General features: G+C 37.2%; 1 protein-coding gene across 1 annotated transcript in view; it reads right to left on the reverse strand.

Moving 5' to 3' along the window:
• The window catches only part of Cfap61 (cilia and flagella associated protein 61), a 253,731-nt gene that overhangs the window by 158,227 nt on the left and 81,281 nt on the right, over positions 1 to 14,223 (reverse strand). Inside the window, exons 14-15 of the mRNA XM_027953760.2 lie at positions 9,185 to 9,311; positions 4,670 to 4,747 (exon numbers count right to left, since the gene is read on the reverse strand). Coding sequence (XP_027809561.2) covers positions 4,670 to 4,747; positions 9,185 to 9,311 — 205 coding nt within the window. The remainder of the gene's footprint in view (positions 1 to 4,669; positions 4,748 to 9,184; positions 9,312 to 14,223) is intronic.

The following is a 14,223-nucleotide window of genomic DNA, read 5'->3' on the forward strand; positions in this document are numbered from 1 at the left end:
TCTCTGATGACAGGAGACTTAATTCTTGACAAATAAGTCCTACAAAACCTACTGAATGCAAAATCAAACATAGTCAATACACCTGAAATGTAGGAAAGAAACAAATTAAATGCAGGTTGAAAAACTGTGAGTTAGATTTCCTTATTTTCCCTAGGAAAATTGTTTTAAGAAGCATATTTTCAAGAAGAGAAATTGGAGAATGCAAGAAACTCGATTTATTCTGTGATCATCAAGGCTGGTTATTAGCAATTTCATGAAAACTGTCAATACTGTAGCAAAAGCTTCTTCAAGGTCCTTTGACTTTCTGTTCCTGCCACAAAGCACAGAAGAAACGGGGCTTGGGGTAACCAGGCCAGTGGTGGACCTGAGGGCAATTCTGGCAACCTTTCAATCTGCATTGACTCTGTATCAGCCTTTATACCATAAGAACTTTCTTTAATTACCAAAGAGACATCCCTCATTATAAAATAAAAAAGAGTAATAAGTGTAAGGCTGAGAAATCAATGAAAAGTAAAAAAAGCAAAGAGCCAACAAAAAAAGTTATTAGCTCAAAACAGCAGATGGGCAATGTGTAATTTTACTTCCATCCCAAATCCCTTAAAAATAACAAGATTTATTTTTAAAATAATTGGGGTTTAGTGGAGGGGGGCAAAAATGTAAAAATGGGAGGAAACTCTACTACTAGGTTAAACCTTCCTCTCTTGGGCACTTTGGGGTCCCTGCCTACCTGCTGGTACTATCTTCAACCACACAAGAGGAGGCCAGACAATGGTCATCTCCCTCCCAGTTAGACAAAGGGGGACAGGAGACAAGCAATAGAGAAACACATAAACACAACTGCCAACCATGCACATGCCAGCCAACCGCCCATACTGACAATTTAATTTGTCATTCATGACACAGACAGACTTTTGAGGAAAAATGACTGAAGCAAAAACCAGAATGGAGAAGCATATGACCTGCTGCAGAGGAAACAGATTGATCAGAGAACAGAGGAGGTTTTTTTAATTCTACATAATGTCTTCAGAGATACCCAAAAGGATCTTGCATGTAACAGAACAAACAAGTTGATACCAAAAATAAACCATTAGAAAACAAGGAAGAGACATGAAAATTAAATATATGAATTCTGGAATACAAATTCCATCAGAAGACTTGGATAACAGAATAAACATGACTGAAGACTCAATTAGGAATTAAGAAGACAAAAATCAAAGAAAATTCTTAAAATAATGAGTAACAACTACAAGATTATCTATCATGTGTATTATCTATATAACATATATGTTAAAAGACATTGAAGAATCAATTCAAAAGATTCGATATCTACCTAAAGAGCAACTTAAGAAGAGGAGGATAGAGACAATGGAGGAGTAGGAATAACTAATGAAATAACAACACCACCAAACAATTTTCCTGAAAGAGGCATAGATACTTCTTGATAAAGTTTCAGAATTTCTGGTATAAAAAGAAAATCTAATTCTCAAAGAGATTAAACACATTATTTACAAAAGATCAAGAATTCAGTCACCATTAGGCTATATTTTATCAATGATACTGGATACTGAAAAATAATGAGAGTATAATGATGACAAATAACTTGAATAATAACTTTAAATAGCCAAATGAGTATTTTAGCATGAAGAAAAAAATGAAAACTTCTCGCATATGTATAGAGTAGGAGACCTTACTACCTTTTTAAGAGAATAACTCAAAGATACATTTAATCAAAAAGAGAAATGAATGCAAGAAAAGGGATACTATATAGTACATATTACAGTTTGGATCTGGACAGTTCCCCAAAGGCTCATGTATTAAAAGCTTGGTTCCTAGCTCACAATTGGGGCGGGAAATTTTAGGAGGTGGGATCTAATTAGAGGAAGAGGTCACTCGGGGTGTCCCTTAAGGTTATATTATGTCCCCAGCCACTTCCTTGTGTCTTCTCTTTCTCTCATTCTTTCTCTCCTCCACCCATCTTCTTCTTGACTGCCATTAAGTGAGAAGCTCTGTTCCACTACACATTCCCACACCCCGTGATGTTCTGTCTTACCACAGGCCCAGAAATGATAGAGCCAAGTGACCATGAACTGAAATCTCCTTTAAATTGACCTGCTGAGGTATTTTGTCACAGCAATGGGAAACTGACCAAGCCACATATATATCTAGGGATGGGGATGTAGTTTGGTAGTAGAGTTCTTGCCTAGCACATGCTAGGCCCTGGGTTTGATCCCCAGAACCACAGCGGTGGGGTGGGGGGGGAGTCAAAGCCATAAGAATATCTCAAAAAATACCAAACACCCATTTGATAAAATTCAATATATGTTTATAATAAAAACCTTTAACACACTGAAGATATAAGAAAGCTTATTTAATTTGATATCTCCAAGACATCTATAGCAAATGTTCTAAATGGAGGAAAATATGAAATAATCCCATTACAATAAAAAAACAACACAAAAATAGCTACTGTTTTTAAGGTTGGCTGAGTCATATGCTAAAATTGCAAAAAGAAATATGATATATATTAGAAGGAAAGTCAAAGATGGCCAATGTGATAGTATCTCCTATCCTATATGTGTTTTCTACAAAGTGCCATTGCCACACCCCCATCAAGGAGTGGAATCCACTCCATCCTTGAATCTGAGCATACCCTCTAACTCCTTGAACCAATGAAATAATTTGAAGGTGATGCTATGCCTGGAAAGAGAATCAATTGCAATACTTTGAGAACTAGTAAGAGACTTCAGAAAGGTGAGACCAAAATACAAAAATTAGTAGTTTTATGGTATATTAAAATAAGTACTTGGAAAATGCATAAGAAAAAGTGCTTATTTATAATACCAAGAAAAAAATCATGAAATACATATAAGTAAATCATAAATGTCCAAGACTGTACGAGGGCAGGGTCTCAGTTGGAAACAGATGGCACATTCAAATTAGGATAACTAAAGGTGGTTTTAACAGAGGAAATATTTATGAGGATGGGGCAGGGTGTAGGGAAATTAGTAGGAATGGTACGGCAGCAACTGCAAGCTCTTAATAGCCTAAGTGAGTGGCAGAGTAGGAGGATACGTTACAGGAATCCACAAAGAGAACATCCTGGAGAAGAGGCCACCTTGATAAGGCCAGGAGATTCAGTGGACATATCAGCCAGTTGTCAGCATCCCAAGCTCACTGTCCTCACCTCCTCTGGTCAAGGCCTTCCATTGGCCAAATGCACATGGAAGCCAAAGAGCATAGGCATTATGATGCTGCGCATTCAGTTTGGCCTCCAGGGAAGGAACAGGGTGGAAAAGGGTGGAGAGTTGGCCTGCACAGTAAACAAAATATCTGACTGTATTGGTTCATTTTCCATTGTTATAACAAAACACCTGACTATGGGTGCTTTATTCATTCATTCATTCATTTATTGGTACTGGGGATTGAACTGGGGCCACTTTAGAGCTGAACTACATCAAATTGGGGTACTTCATAGTACTGTTTATTTAGCTCACAGTTTTGGAGACTTAAAGTCCAAGACCAGATGGCTCCATTGATTCAGATGATAGTAAGGGCTTCAGGGCCAATGATATAGTGACATGAGTGTGTGCAAGAAGAAGGGAGGCATTCACATTAAATAAGTAAAAATAAAACAAGAACTGAAAGACAACAAGGGGAGAGAAAAGGCCAGTCTCAGTGATTTTTTTTTAATCAACTCTCTCTTAAGAAAACTGATGTCCCCTCAAAACTACTTAATCCTTTCTGAGGGCAGCTTCCTCAATGACCTATCAATCTCCCACTAGCCCCGCCTCTTAGAGGTCTTAACCACATCTTGACATTGTCATGCTGGGACAAGCTTCCAACAAACGAACCATATCAAAACCATAACACTGGCACAAAACCATGCACACAGAAAGTAATAAAACTTTTCCGAAGAACCCAGAGTCAAACAGGAAGACATGTTCTCAGGTAAGTCTAGTATTTTAACAATGTTGATTCTTCCTAAATTGTTCTATAAAATCCAAATAGGCACAGAAAAAATCATAATAGGTACTAGAAGGTTTATCTGGGAGAGTATGAAATATCCAAGAAAAACCAAGAACATTTAGAGAAAGAAGGCAAACAAAAGAAGACTCTTCTACCAAAACTCAAAGTACATGATAATGTAATTAGGCATCAACTAACAAATCCATTGTTAGAATGGAGCTTAAAAATTGACACAAGTACATAGAAATTTAATAAATGTAAAGGCAGCATTTAAAATCAGTATGGAAAGAATGAAACACTTATTAATGATATTTTGGAGTAACTGTCCATTGGGGAAAATATAAAGTACATGTAATTAAATACAAAGAAGAATGCTGGAAAGGATAAATGAATAACTAGTACACTAGCAATCTTTTGGAGATTTTTTTGGGATTCTTTTCATGTGTGTGGGAGGTTATTTGAGTTTTCAGAATTAGAATGTTTTCATGTATTTTTTTGTAATATTCCAAAAATCTTGAATTAAAAAAAAAGGAGAATTAAAAAACTACCAAGTAGAATATAAATTGATGATGATTAGATACTTTAGGAAAGGGAAGCAGTCACATTAAATAAGTAAAGATAAAACTTAAACTGTAGCATTGTGTGCTAATTCATGAAATAAAGAATCATGATTAAGGAAATCAATAGCCATTTCACAAGTTACCATTTCATTTCTGATCACTGCAATACCAACTATTTGTTCAGCAACTTCAGCAACAAATGCCTGCATTGGTGTTCCATCCTGAAAAGATAAATATGCATTTGAAGACCATTAAAAGTATTAGTGTCAAAGTTTCTGTGAGTATTAAATTGTGAGTCCATGATCATGAACCCACAAGCCATGAGTACATAATAATGACAGACAGATCCAATACCTAACAACATTTACTTTGGGATGGTATCAAGGTAAATGCCCTCCCTGTGTTCATTTCATCCTCACCTCAATTCTTTGTATTATTATTAATCTATTTATTTATGAGAAAATGGGCTTGTCAGACTGTTACAAGATCTCCAGCTCACAAGGAATAAATCTATGATTCAAACTCCATTCCTTTCTACTCACAATTTACTCTACATCAATGGATCCCAAATGTTATGATCCTAGAACCCCTACACACCAAGGACTCTTGAAGAGCTTTGGTTTAAATATATAATATCTATCACCATTTTATGTATTAGAATACTGAGAAAAGCCAGGTGTGGTGGCACACATCTGTAGTCTCAGTGGCTCAAGAGGCTGAGACAGGAGGATCCAGAGTTCAAAGCCAGCTTCAGCAAAAGCAAGGTGCTAAGCAACTCAGTGAGACAAGGTCTCTAAATAAAATACAAAATAGGGCTGGAAATGTGGTTGCATGCCCCTAAGTTCAATCCCTGCTATCCCCCCAAAAAAGAACAATTTGAATTTATTAATTTTTTTCAATTTAATGATAAAATAAAATTTAAGCTTTATTTTTAATTGAAAATTGACAGCATATTGCATATTTAATTGAATGTATTTTTAATTAAAAATTATACATTCCAAAACAAAAATATTCAAAAGAATTGAACCATTTTCTATTTTTGCAAATTTCTTTAATGTTTGGCTTAATAAAAGACAGCTAGATTGTCATGTTTGCTCCTGTAGTCAATCAGTTGCAATATGTTGTTTTAGTTGAAATATAGAACATAAATTTTCCTTCACCAAGATATGTAGTTGGAAAAGAAAGAAGTATTTAGGTAATTTTTCAGATAATTATGGATATTCTTTGATACTCCACCAAAACTTAACAAGTGTAGTGTCTTAGAGATTAGTTCCAATGTAGTATCTGAAACCATATCAATGAACATTGTATACACTTCTATGTTAAAATTCATTGGTCTTTTGCACTTTGAATAACTCTTACTCATGCATGTTTCTGCAACATCATTCATTGTTTATCTGGAAACTATTGGTTCACCAAGCTATGAAGATTTTCCAAATCTTGAGTCATTGAATTAAAAACAAACATCAAAACATCACATTCATTAACATCATCATTAGTTTCATCAGAAAAAGTATTATAAGTATTGTTAAACTGTCAAACTCACAAATGGCAGATACTGGTTTCCCTAAATTGTATAGTCTTTTTTCTTAATTGTATTCTATCACAGGGTGCAAATGCTGTCAGTTGTTGTCTTGGTGTAACAAGCTTATCTCATTCATTTTTAAGAAAATGTCTGCCAACTACTTGCATCCAAAATCCTGTATTTTGTCTGCCAGTTTTTCTTTCACGTAAAAATGGTGTTCCATGAAAATGGCAATTGGGGGGCTAGGGTTGTGGCTCAGCAGTAGAGCGCTGGCTTAGCACCTGTGAGGCACTGGGTTTGATCCTCAGCACCACATAAAATAAATAAATAAATAAATGAAATATAGGTATTGTGTCCAACTGAAACTAAAGAAAAAAAAAAAAAATTTAAAAAAATGGGAGTTGGTTCAACATGCAATTCAAACAACTGCAGAAGTGCTTTTTCTTGAAACAACCTACATGCTTCAGGATACAATAGACACACTTCATGCATATTTCTCATTTTGTCACAAAGAATACCCAAAACACATGGACTCAAAGGCTGAGATTCAATATAATTAGTAATGTTACTGCCTAATCAAGTATATTCTTTAGTGAAACTGGATCCTTCTTTTTTAAAATGAAATTGCAACTGAGATAATTATAGATTTACATATAGTTTTAAGACATAATATAGAAATTCCTTGTATACATTGCCCTGTATCCCCTGATGATAACATTTTGCAAAACTACAATAAGACAAGCAGGAGATGACATTGATTCAAGTGTGTGTTTGTATGTGTATTGAGTTCTACATAATTTTATTACCTACATATGTTTGTGTATTTATCACAACCATGGTATTGAATAGTCCCAATACCACAAAAATCCCTTTGGTTTCCCTTTCATAGCTATACTTATCTCCCCCTACCTTTCCCCTGCCCTTAACTCTGGCAACAAATAATCTGTCCTCTGTTTCTAAAATTTTATCATTTCAAATGTCACACAAATGGAATCATACAGTACATAATCTTTAGGCATTGGTGCTTTATTTCCCCACTCAGAAAAATACTCTGGAGATATATCAAAGGTATAACATGGATTAGCAGTTCATTCCTTTTGTTACTGTGTAGTGTCCCATGGTGTGAATGTGATATAGTTTTTTTTAACCATGCATCTGTTGAAGAACATCTGGGGTAATTCCAGCTGCTGTGGACATTTATGTACAAGTCCTCATTTCTCTGGAACAAATGCCCAGGAGTACAATTGCTGGGTCATATAATAATTGTATTTGTTTGTTTTTAAGAAAACACAACATGTTTCACAAAGTGGCTGCACCACTTAGCAATTCCACATGAGTGGTCCAATTTCTCTATATCCTCACCAACATTTAATGGTGTCACTATATTTTGCTTTAGCCATTTTGACAGGCATGCAGTAATATTCCTTAGTGGGTTTCCTTTTCTGTTGAAAGCAGGTCAGGGAGATGAAGAATTCCATGACTAATAGGACATTTGGTGTCACTGCCTTGATTCCTGGTAAGGTGCCAACTGTTTTATCCACTATATCACTTTTGAATAGTTAGTACAAATGCCAACAAAGTGGAAAAGGAACATAATTTAATTCTCTTATTATGAAAATAGCTTTTATCTCATAGAACCACTGAACTTTTATGACTTGGAAATCACCACTCCTCCCAAAACCAAGGTTCCCTGGACCATATTTTGGGAAGAAGGATGCAAAATCATACTCTTGACAGGGGCTAAGAAGGAAGGAGCAACAAATGAAACAAAAAGACCAAGGCAAACCAAAGCAAAAAAAAAAAAAAAAAAAAATGCTGGTGGGAAGTTTTATTTCAGTTTGATGCCTTTATAAATATTAAACATTTGTGTATTTGTCATTATATTTAGATGCTTGATGTCTCCCTCCTGGTGACTTAATAATTAACTAAAAAGATTTTTCCCCGTAAAAAGAACAAATAACTGGGAACTCCACAGATGGCCTCAGCAGTAGAGTGAAGAAATAAATTGTGATGTATCCATGCAATGGAATTCTTCATGATATAATATGGGGGCATCTCAGAAACATGTTGCTGAGCAGAAGAAACCCAATGTCAGAAAATAAACTGCATGATTCCATTTACATAAAGCTCAAAATAGGCATAATTAATCTCTGATCTTAGAAGACAAGGAGTTAACCTGGGGAAAATGCCTGAATGGAAGTAGGAGGGGGTCTTCTGGCTGGCTGGGGTCAGTCTGTTTTTGGAAACAGGTGCTGGTTACGTGTGGTATTCAAATTGTGAAATACATCAAACTGTTTATTGGTTATACTTCAATAAAATTATTTCAAAATTAGGGTTGGGTTGTGGCTCAGAAGTAGAGTGCTTGCCTACCATGCATGAGGCACTGGGTTCGATCCTCATAAAAATAAAATATTGTGTCCACCTATAACTAAAAAAGATGTATTTAAAAAAATATTTCAAAATGAAATGTAAGTAACTGGATGCTTCTCCAAATCCAAGCCTAGTTCCATGGCCCTTAGCTGGCATGGCCCTTAAGATAATGGTGTTAACATGAGGACCACTGCCAGCCTGCCTTTGCCTTGGCATACACATGCCTTACTGTACTAGAAAGAGGACCCAATATTTTCCACACAGGGTCCTTCCTAGCCTATCTAGTCTCGAGAACTCAGCCAGCTCAACAAAAGGGTCTGTCCAGGCTCATCATCCAGTAGGGTCAAAATGGGGACCCACTAAGTCTGATAACTACCAGGTGGGTGCCATATCTTCATGAAGTCCCTGACCACAGGAAGATCCATCTTAGTCTAGGGACCAGGATTTATTTATATAGTTTTGTGATGTAATTCTGCCTCAAGTTCAAATGTTTTCATTCTTGTGATAAAGATTTGGAGTGTATTATCAGCCCCCTTGAGCAATACCAGTGAGGAAAATAGCTTCTCCTCCTTAAACTTCAATCTCCTTGTTTTGGTTTGGTTTTGGTTTTCTTGTCCCTGTCTTTGAATCCCACCAGGGCTGTTCTCCACCATATGATTCTCCAAATGAAGTTCAAGGAAACTTCACAGATGAATGTACATGGGTCACAATGATCTTATATCATGAGGAGAAGGAGGCTACTCTGGTCACTGCAGGTACTTACAGGGTCTCTGCGAGCTTCATTGTATTGGCTTAAATCTGTCAATATGCTTTCACTGAGCATGAGGGTTCTCACAAGCTTTTCAATGCCAGGAGTGTCCATTAAAGTGGCTAATCTTATCTTAATGGACCTGGATAAGGAGAGAAATATTATTTTTTAGGTTAAAGTACCAAAATATGTATTTCTCCCAGAAATGGAGAAAGAATTGCAATATATCATATAAAATAATATCTGGAGGAATATATATGTATTCACATTGGAATTTGATTAATTAAAAGTAATTCATTTCCTTCTGGAAAACCTGGAAAGTACACAAAAGAGTACAAATAATAAGATAATGCCATTAGCCAAAATAACAAGATTATACTTTAAAGGCATACAATTTAAAATGCTCACCACTCTATTTCTCAGGTAGAGCTAGTCTCAACCATTTTTTCATGATATGTTAAGAAACTGCACTGTACCAGGATTGCCTTCACAAGCATGTTCCCCAGAGAGCAGCCCAGGGCAGCATGCTCTGAAGGACCTACCTCACACTTCGAGTTTAATGCTTCACCATCTTAGAAATTCTTAATAATTGTGTCTTTGATTTTGTGTTTTTAAGTGAAGTGAGACAGTGCAGCATGTCCAGGGGATAGGGGTCTCTACTCATGCACGGTCCCCCCCACACCCATCACTTTTCCATAGTGGGTTATCTCCTACCTGTTCCCTGTCCCTGGCACCTTGGTACTCTCCACCCCTGCCTCACAACTGCTGCCTCCCTCTGCCATGGGTAACAGCTGGGCTATGTTGGTTTGGGGAGGTCCACATCTACCATCACCCTCAATTCCCAGTGAGAGCCTGGACACGGATGGAAGAGGGTCAAGGTCAGATACATAACCTGTGGAGTCTCTGGCCACACAAGGGAGCTACTGTCCACACTCTGGTGGCAGGCAGAGCCATGAAGTGTTGACTGGTGACACAGTGTAAAATTCTTGCCTACTCATATTATGTAGCTGGCCTTTCATTGAATTCTCTATAGTCATCAGGGTATTATGATTAAATAAGAACAGGCTATTCCTCCTAATGTTAATAGACTAGTCTATTTTAAGTACTAAATATCTGTGCATATTGGCAAAGGAAATCTACACCTATAATTAACTGGTTAAAAATGATCGATTAATATTACCCTGATAATTTTTATGTGAAAGATAAGAACTTGATTCTGATATGAGCACCTCACATCAAAATTTAGCTCTGATGGGTTAAAGATGTGAATGTAAAACAGAGAACACAAAAGTACTGGAAAAACACTTAAAGAGTATTAACAACATATGTGCTATGGTTTATAAGTGAGGTGTCCTGCAAAAGCTCACATATGAGACAATGCAAGAAGGTTCAGAGAAGAAATGATTGGGTTACAAAAGCCTCAAATAAATAAGTGAATTAATCACCTGATGGGATTAGTTGAGTGGTAACTGAAGGCAGATGGGGTGTGGCTGGAAGAAGTGGGGCATTAGGGGTATGCTTTGGGGTATATATTTGTATCTGATGAGTAGAGTCACTCTCTGTACTTTCTGATCATCGTGTGAGCTGCTTCCCTCCACTACTCTTTTCCGCTATGAGCCCAAGGAAGGGAGTCTGCTGTCTGTGGATTGAGACCTCTGAAACTGTGAGCCCCCAAATAAACTTTTCCTTCTCCACAGTTGTTCTTGTCAGGTGCTTTCCTTCACAGCAGCAAAAAAGGTGACTAAAACAATATGATCTCACAAAACCTTGTACACTAATGTGATAGCAGCATTAATTATAAGAGCTCACTAGTCATAACAAGCCAAGTGTCCATCAACTGATGGATGCACAAAATGTAAGATACACACACACACACACACACATACACACACACAATGGAATATTATTCAGCCATAAAAAGAAATGAAGTACCAACACATATTCCAACATAGCTGAACCTTAAAAACATTACGCTAAGTGATATAAGCCTTATTTAAAAGGTCACATATTATTTGTATTCCATATACATTTCATTTGTATGGAATGTCCTGCAGAGGCCAATTTAGATTCAGAAAGTGGATTAGAAGTTATCAGGGGCTGGGAAAGAAAGTAATGGATGTGACTGTTTAATGGGCATGGGGTAGCCTTTGGGGTGATGAAAATGTCAGATAGAGGAATTGGTTGCATAACATAAATGTACTGAAAACCATTGACTTGTACATCTTGTACACTTTTAAATGGATAAATTATATGCTCTGTGAATTATATCTCTATAAATCTGAAAAGGCAATGGAAATACAAATAACAGCCAAAAAATAAGTGGGTGCAGCTATAAATATCAGATAAACTAGACCTTAGGGCAAAAATCAGTATGTGAACAAAAGTCTTTGCTTGATAAGAAAAGTAGAAATTCACTAGGAAGATGCAACAGGCTCAAAACTGCAACTTAACAGCATAGCTTAGGACACTGAAGGAAAAACTGATAACTTCTAATCACAAGAAGAATTTGACTAGACCAATCATCCTACTGGTAGGATTTGGAAACTGGTATCAGACAAAAAAGCTTCACACACTGTGGAAGATTTGGATAAGCTTACCCTAAAGGACATTGCATCCGCAAAATGAAACAAACCCGGTTATCTAATAGTCTATTTAGTGTTGTCCTTCTACAGCCCTCCACTGTCTTTCCTGTCTGACTTAATGGTAAATCTGTCCTTCCAGGGGTTCAAGCCCCAACCCTCAGCTTCCTTTTGGCTTTCTCAAATGCCTCTCTTTCGGCTGAGTTGCACTTCAGATTGTCTCTTCCTTCAAAATGCATCTAAATCCACCCACTTCTCCCAACCTTCAATATTCACCCCAATCACCCTCTCCTCCCGCCTGGGGTGGTACAACAGTATCCTCACATGTCTCCATGTTTTTCACCTTTGCCCCACAATCCACCCTCAGCTGAGCCACCAGAGTGACATTTGTAAAACTTTAATTTTGATATATTATGACCCATCTATTCAAATCCCAGGAAGAGCGGTATTTCCAGCCTCTTTTATGCCTCCTCTCGGAATAAATAGTGTTTTCAAATGCACAAGATGAGACGCAGGATTACAATACATGAAAGAAACATGACTCAGCAGTGGTCTCATAACTAGCATTTTTTTGCTGCATTGATGGTTATAAGTAATAACTGGCAGATGTAGATATCAACAAATCTGTGACGTGATGGGAAGATACCTGTGGTTGCAATGTGAGAGAAAGGGGCAGCTACTGCTGACACTGTGGTGGTTTGTTGTCTACTTTTACAATGGAAGGAAATGCCAAATTCCAGTTAAATCTTTGTGAAAAAAAATAGAGATATCATTTTTTTTTTTTGCCTGAATTTTACCCATGGACCCAAGTTAAGAATCCCAGCTCTTTCCCATTGTATTCTCCCAGTGAGAACCAAAGTCATCCAGTGACTGAAAGCCCCCTGACCACAGCCGCCTCCCTTATTTCTTTGCTTTGGGGTCTCTCTGAGACCTTTTCTCTCTCTGATTCATCCCTGAATCCTTGGCTTCTTGTTTTCTCTGCTCTGTATCACATATCACCAAAGTTTTCCTTAAACATAACTGTCATGCTCCCTCCTCAATTATCACCTGACTTCCTGCTCCCTACCCCAACAAATCTACTAGCCTTGTGTCCTCACTTCAACATCAAGTGTTTTGCTCAGACTTCACCCTTTCAATGATATCATCCCTGACCTTGATCCCCTGATTTAAAATCTGGAAACTCTAACTCTCCCATCACCATTATTAATTCTATTTTTTTTCTGTGAACTTCCTTTTTTCCCCACCCACTAGAATAAACCTTCATGAAGATAGGAATGTTGATCCATTTGCCCCCTGCTGCAACCCTGTGTCTAGAACAATGCCTGGCATATAGTAAGTGCTCAATAAATCGCTGTTAAGTGAATGAATTATGCAGCTTATATAGAGATAGTCAGAGAGCTTATTACTTGTTTGAGCTTAGTGCTGCAACTGAGTTACAATGTGTTCTGAGAGCCAGGTAATTGAATGAGCACATGAATGTCTTCCCCCAGCAAGGCTCAAAGCTCAGACCACATCATGGTCCACTTGGAAAGCCAGGGCTTTTCCTTAGCGTACTGTAGTGATGAATAGATATTGAGTACAACACGGGGCTGTTTCCCTGTCAAGTGCCAGAAAAAACACAAACATCATTTCCCTTATCTGTCCATAAAAATCTAATGTTGATTAGGGGACACACCCATTTTGCATTACATTGTGCAGCTCTCATGTTTGTTATTTCTATTTGCCAAGGAGGAACACTTGAGAATTTTCACTGGTTCCTGGAATTTCAGGAGGAATACTGCACAATGGTAATAGGTTTGTGCCCTATTGTAAAGCTACACTATCTGGTACAGAGCCCCTAACCACAGGTGGCTACTGAGCCCTTGAAATATGGCTGCTCAGAATTCAGATTGCTGTAAGTACAAACTAACAACTGAGTTTTGATAACTTGGTACAAGAAAAGAATGTAAAAAAAAAAAAACATCATTAATCCTATCATATATTGATTACATGTTGAAATAATATATTAGATATAGTGGGTTAAATAATAAATACTATAATTGATTTCACCTATTTTTTTAAAAAATTAATGTGGCTATGAGAAAATTTTAAATTGTATGTGTGATCACAAGGCATTTTTTACTGGACAGGGCTCTTTAAATGCCTGCATTTGCTCATGAGAGCTATTTTTCACATTTTAAAATCAGTTCAGAATGCAGGTTTAGTCCATGGGTGACTTTTTCTCTACAGGCTCTGAGGGAAGGTGACTGGTTCCGCATCTTGTGCTAGGAACAGCAGCTGGAATGAGACCTGGAATGAGAAGGGCCTGTATCTAGAGAGAAGGAAACTGAAATGTGGCAACAGGTATGTGCCCTAATTGCTCATGCTGACAGGAGCCTCTAGAAAAAGGGAAAAATGAATGTGCATCAGAGATAAATTCTCTATAAAAATGTACTCCTTTAAAAATCACTTATTAAAAGGGCATTGTTAAGAATG

The sequence above is a fragment of the Marmota flaviventris genome, chromosome 2 (assembly GCF_047511675.1).
Source record: "Marmota flaviventris isolate mMarFla1 chromosome 2, mMarFla1.hap1, whole genome shotgun sequence".
NCBI classification, from domain to species: Eukaryota; Metazoa; Chordata; class Mammalia; order Rodentia; family Sciuridae; genus Marmota; species Marmota flaviventris.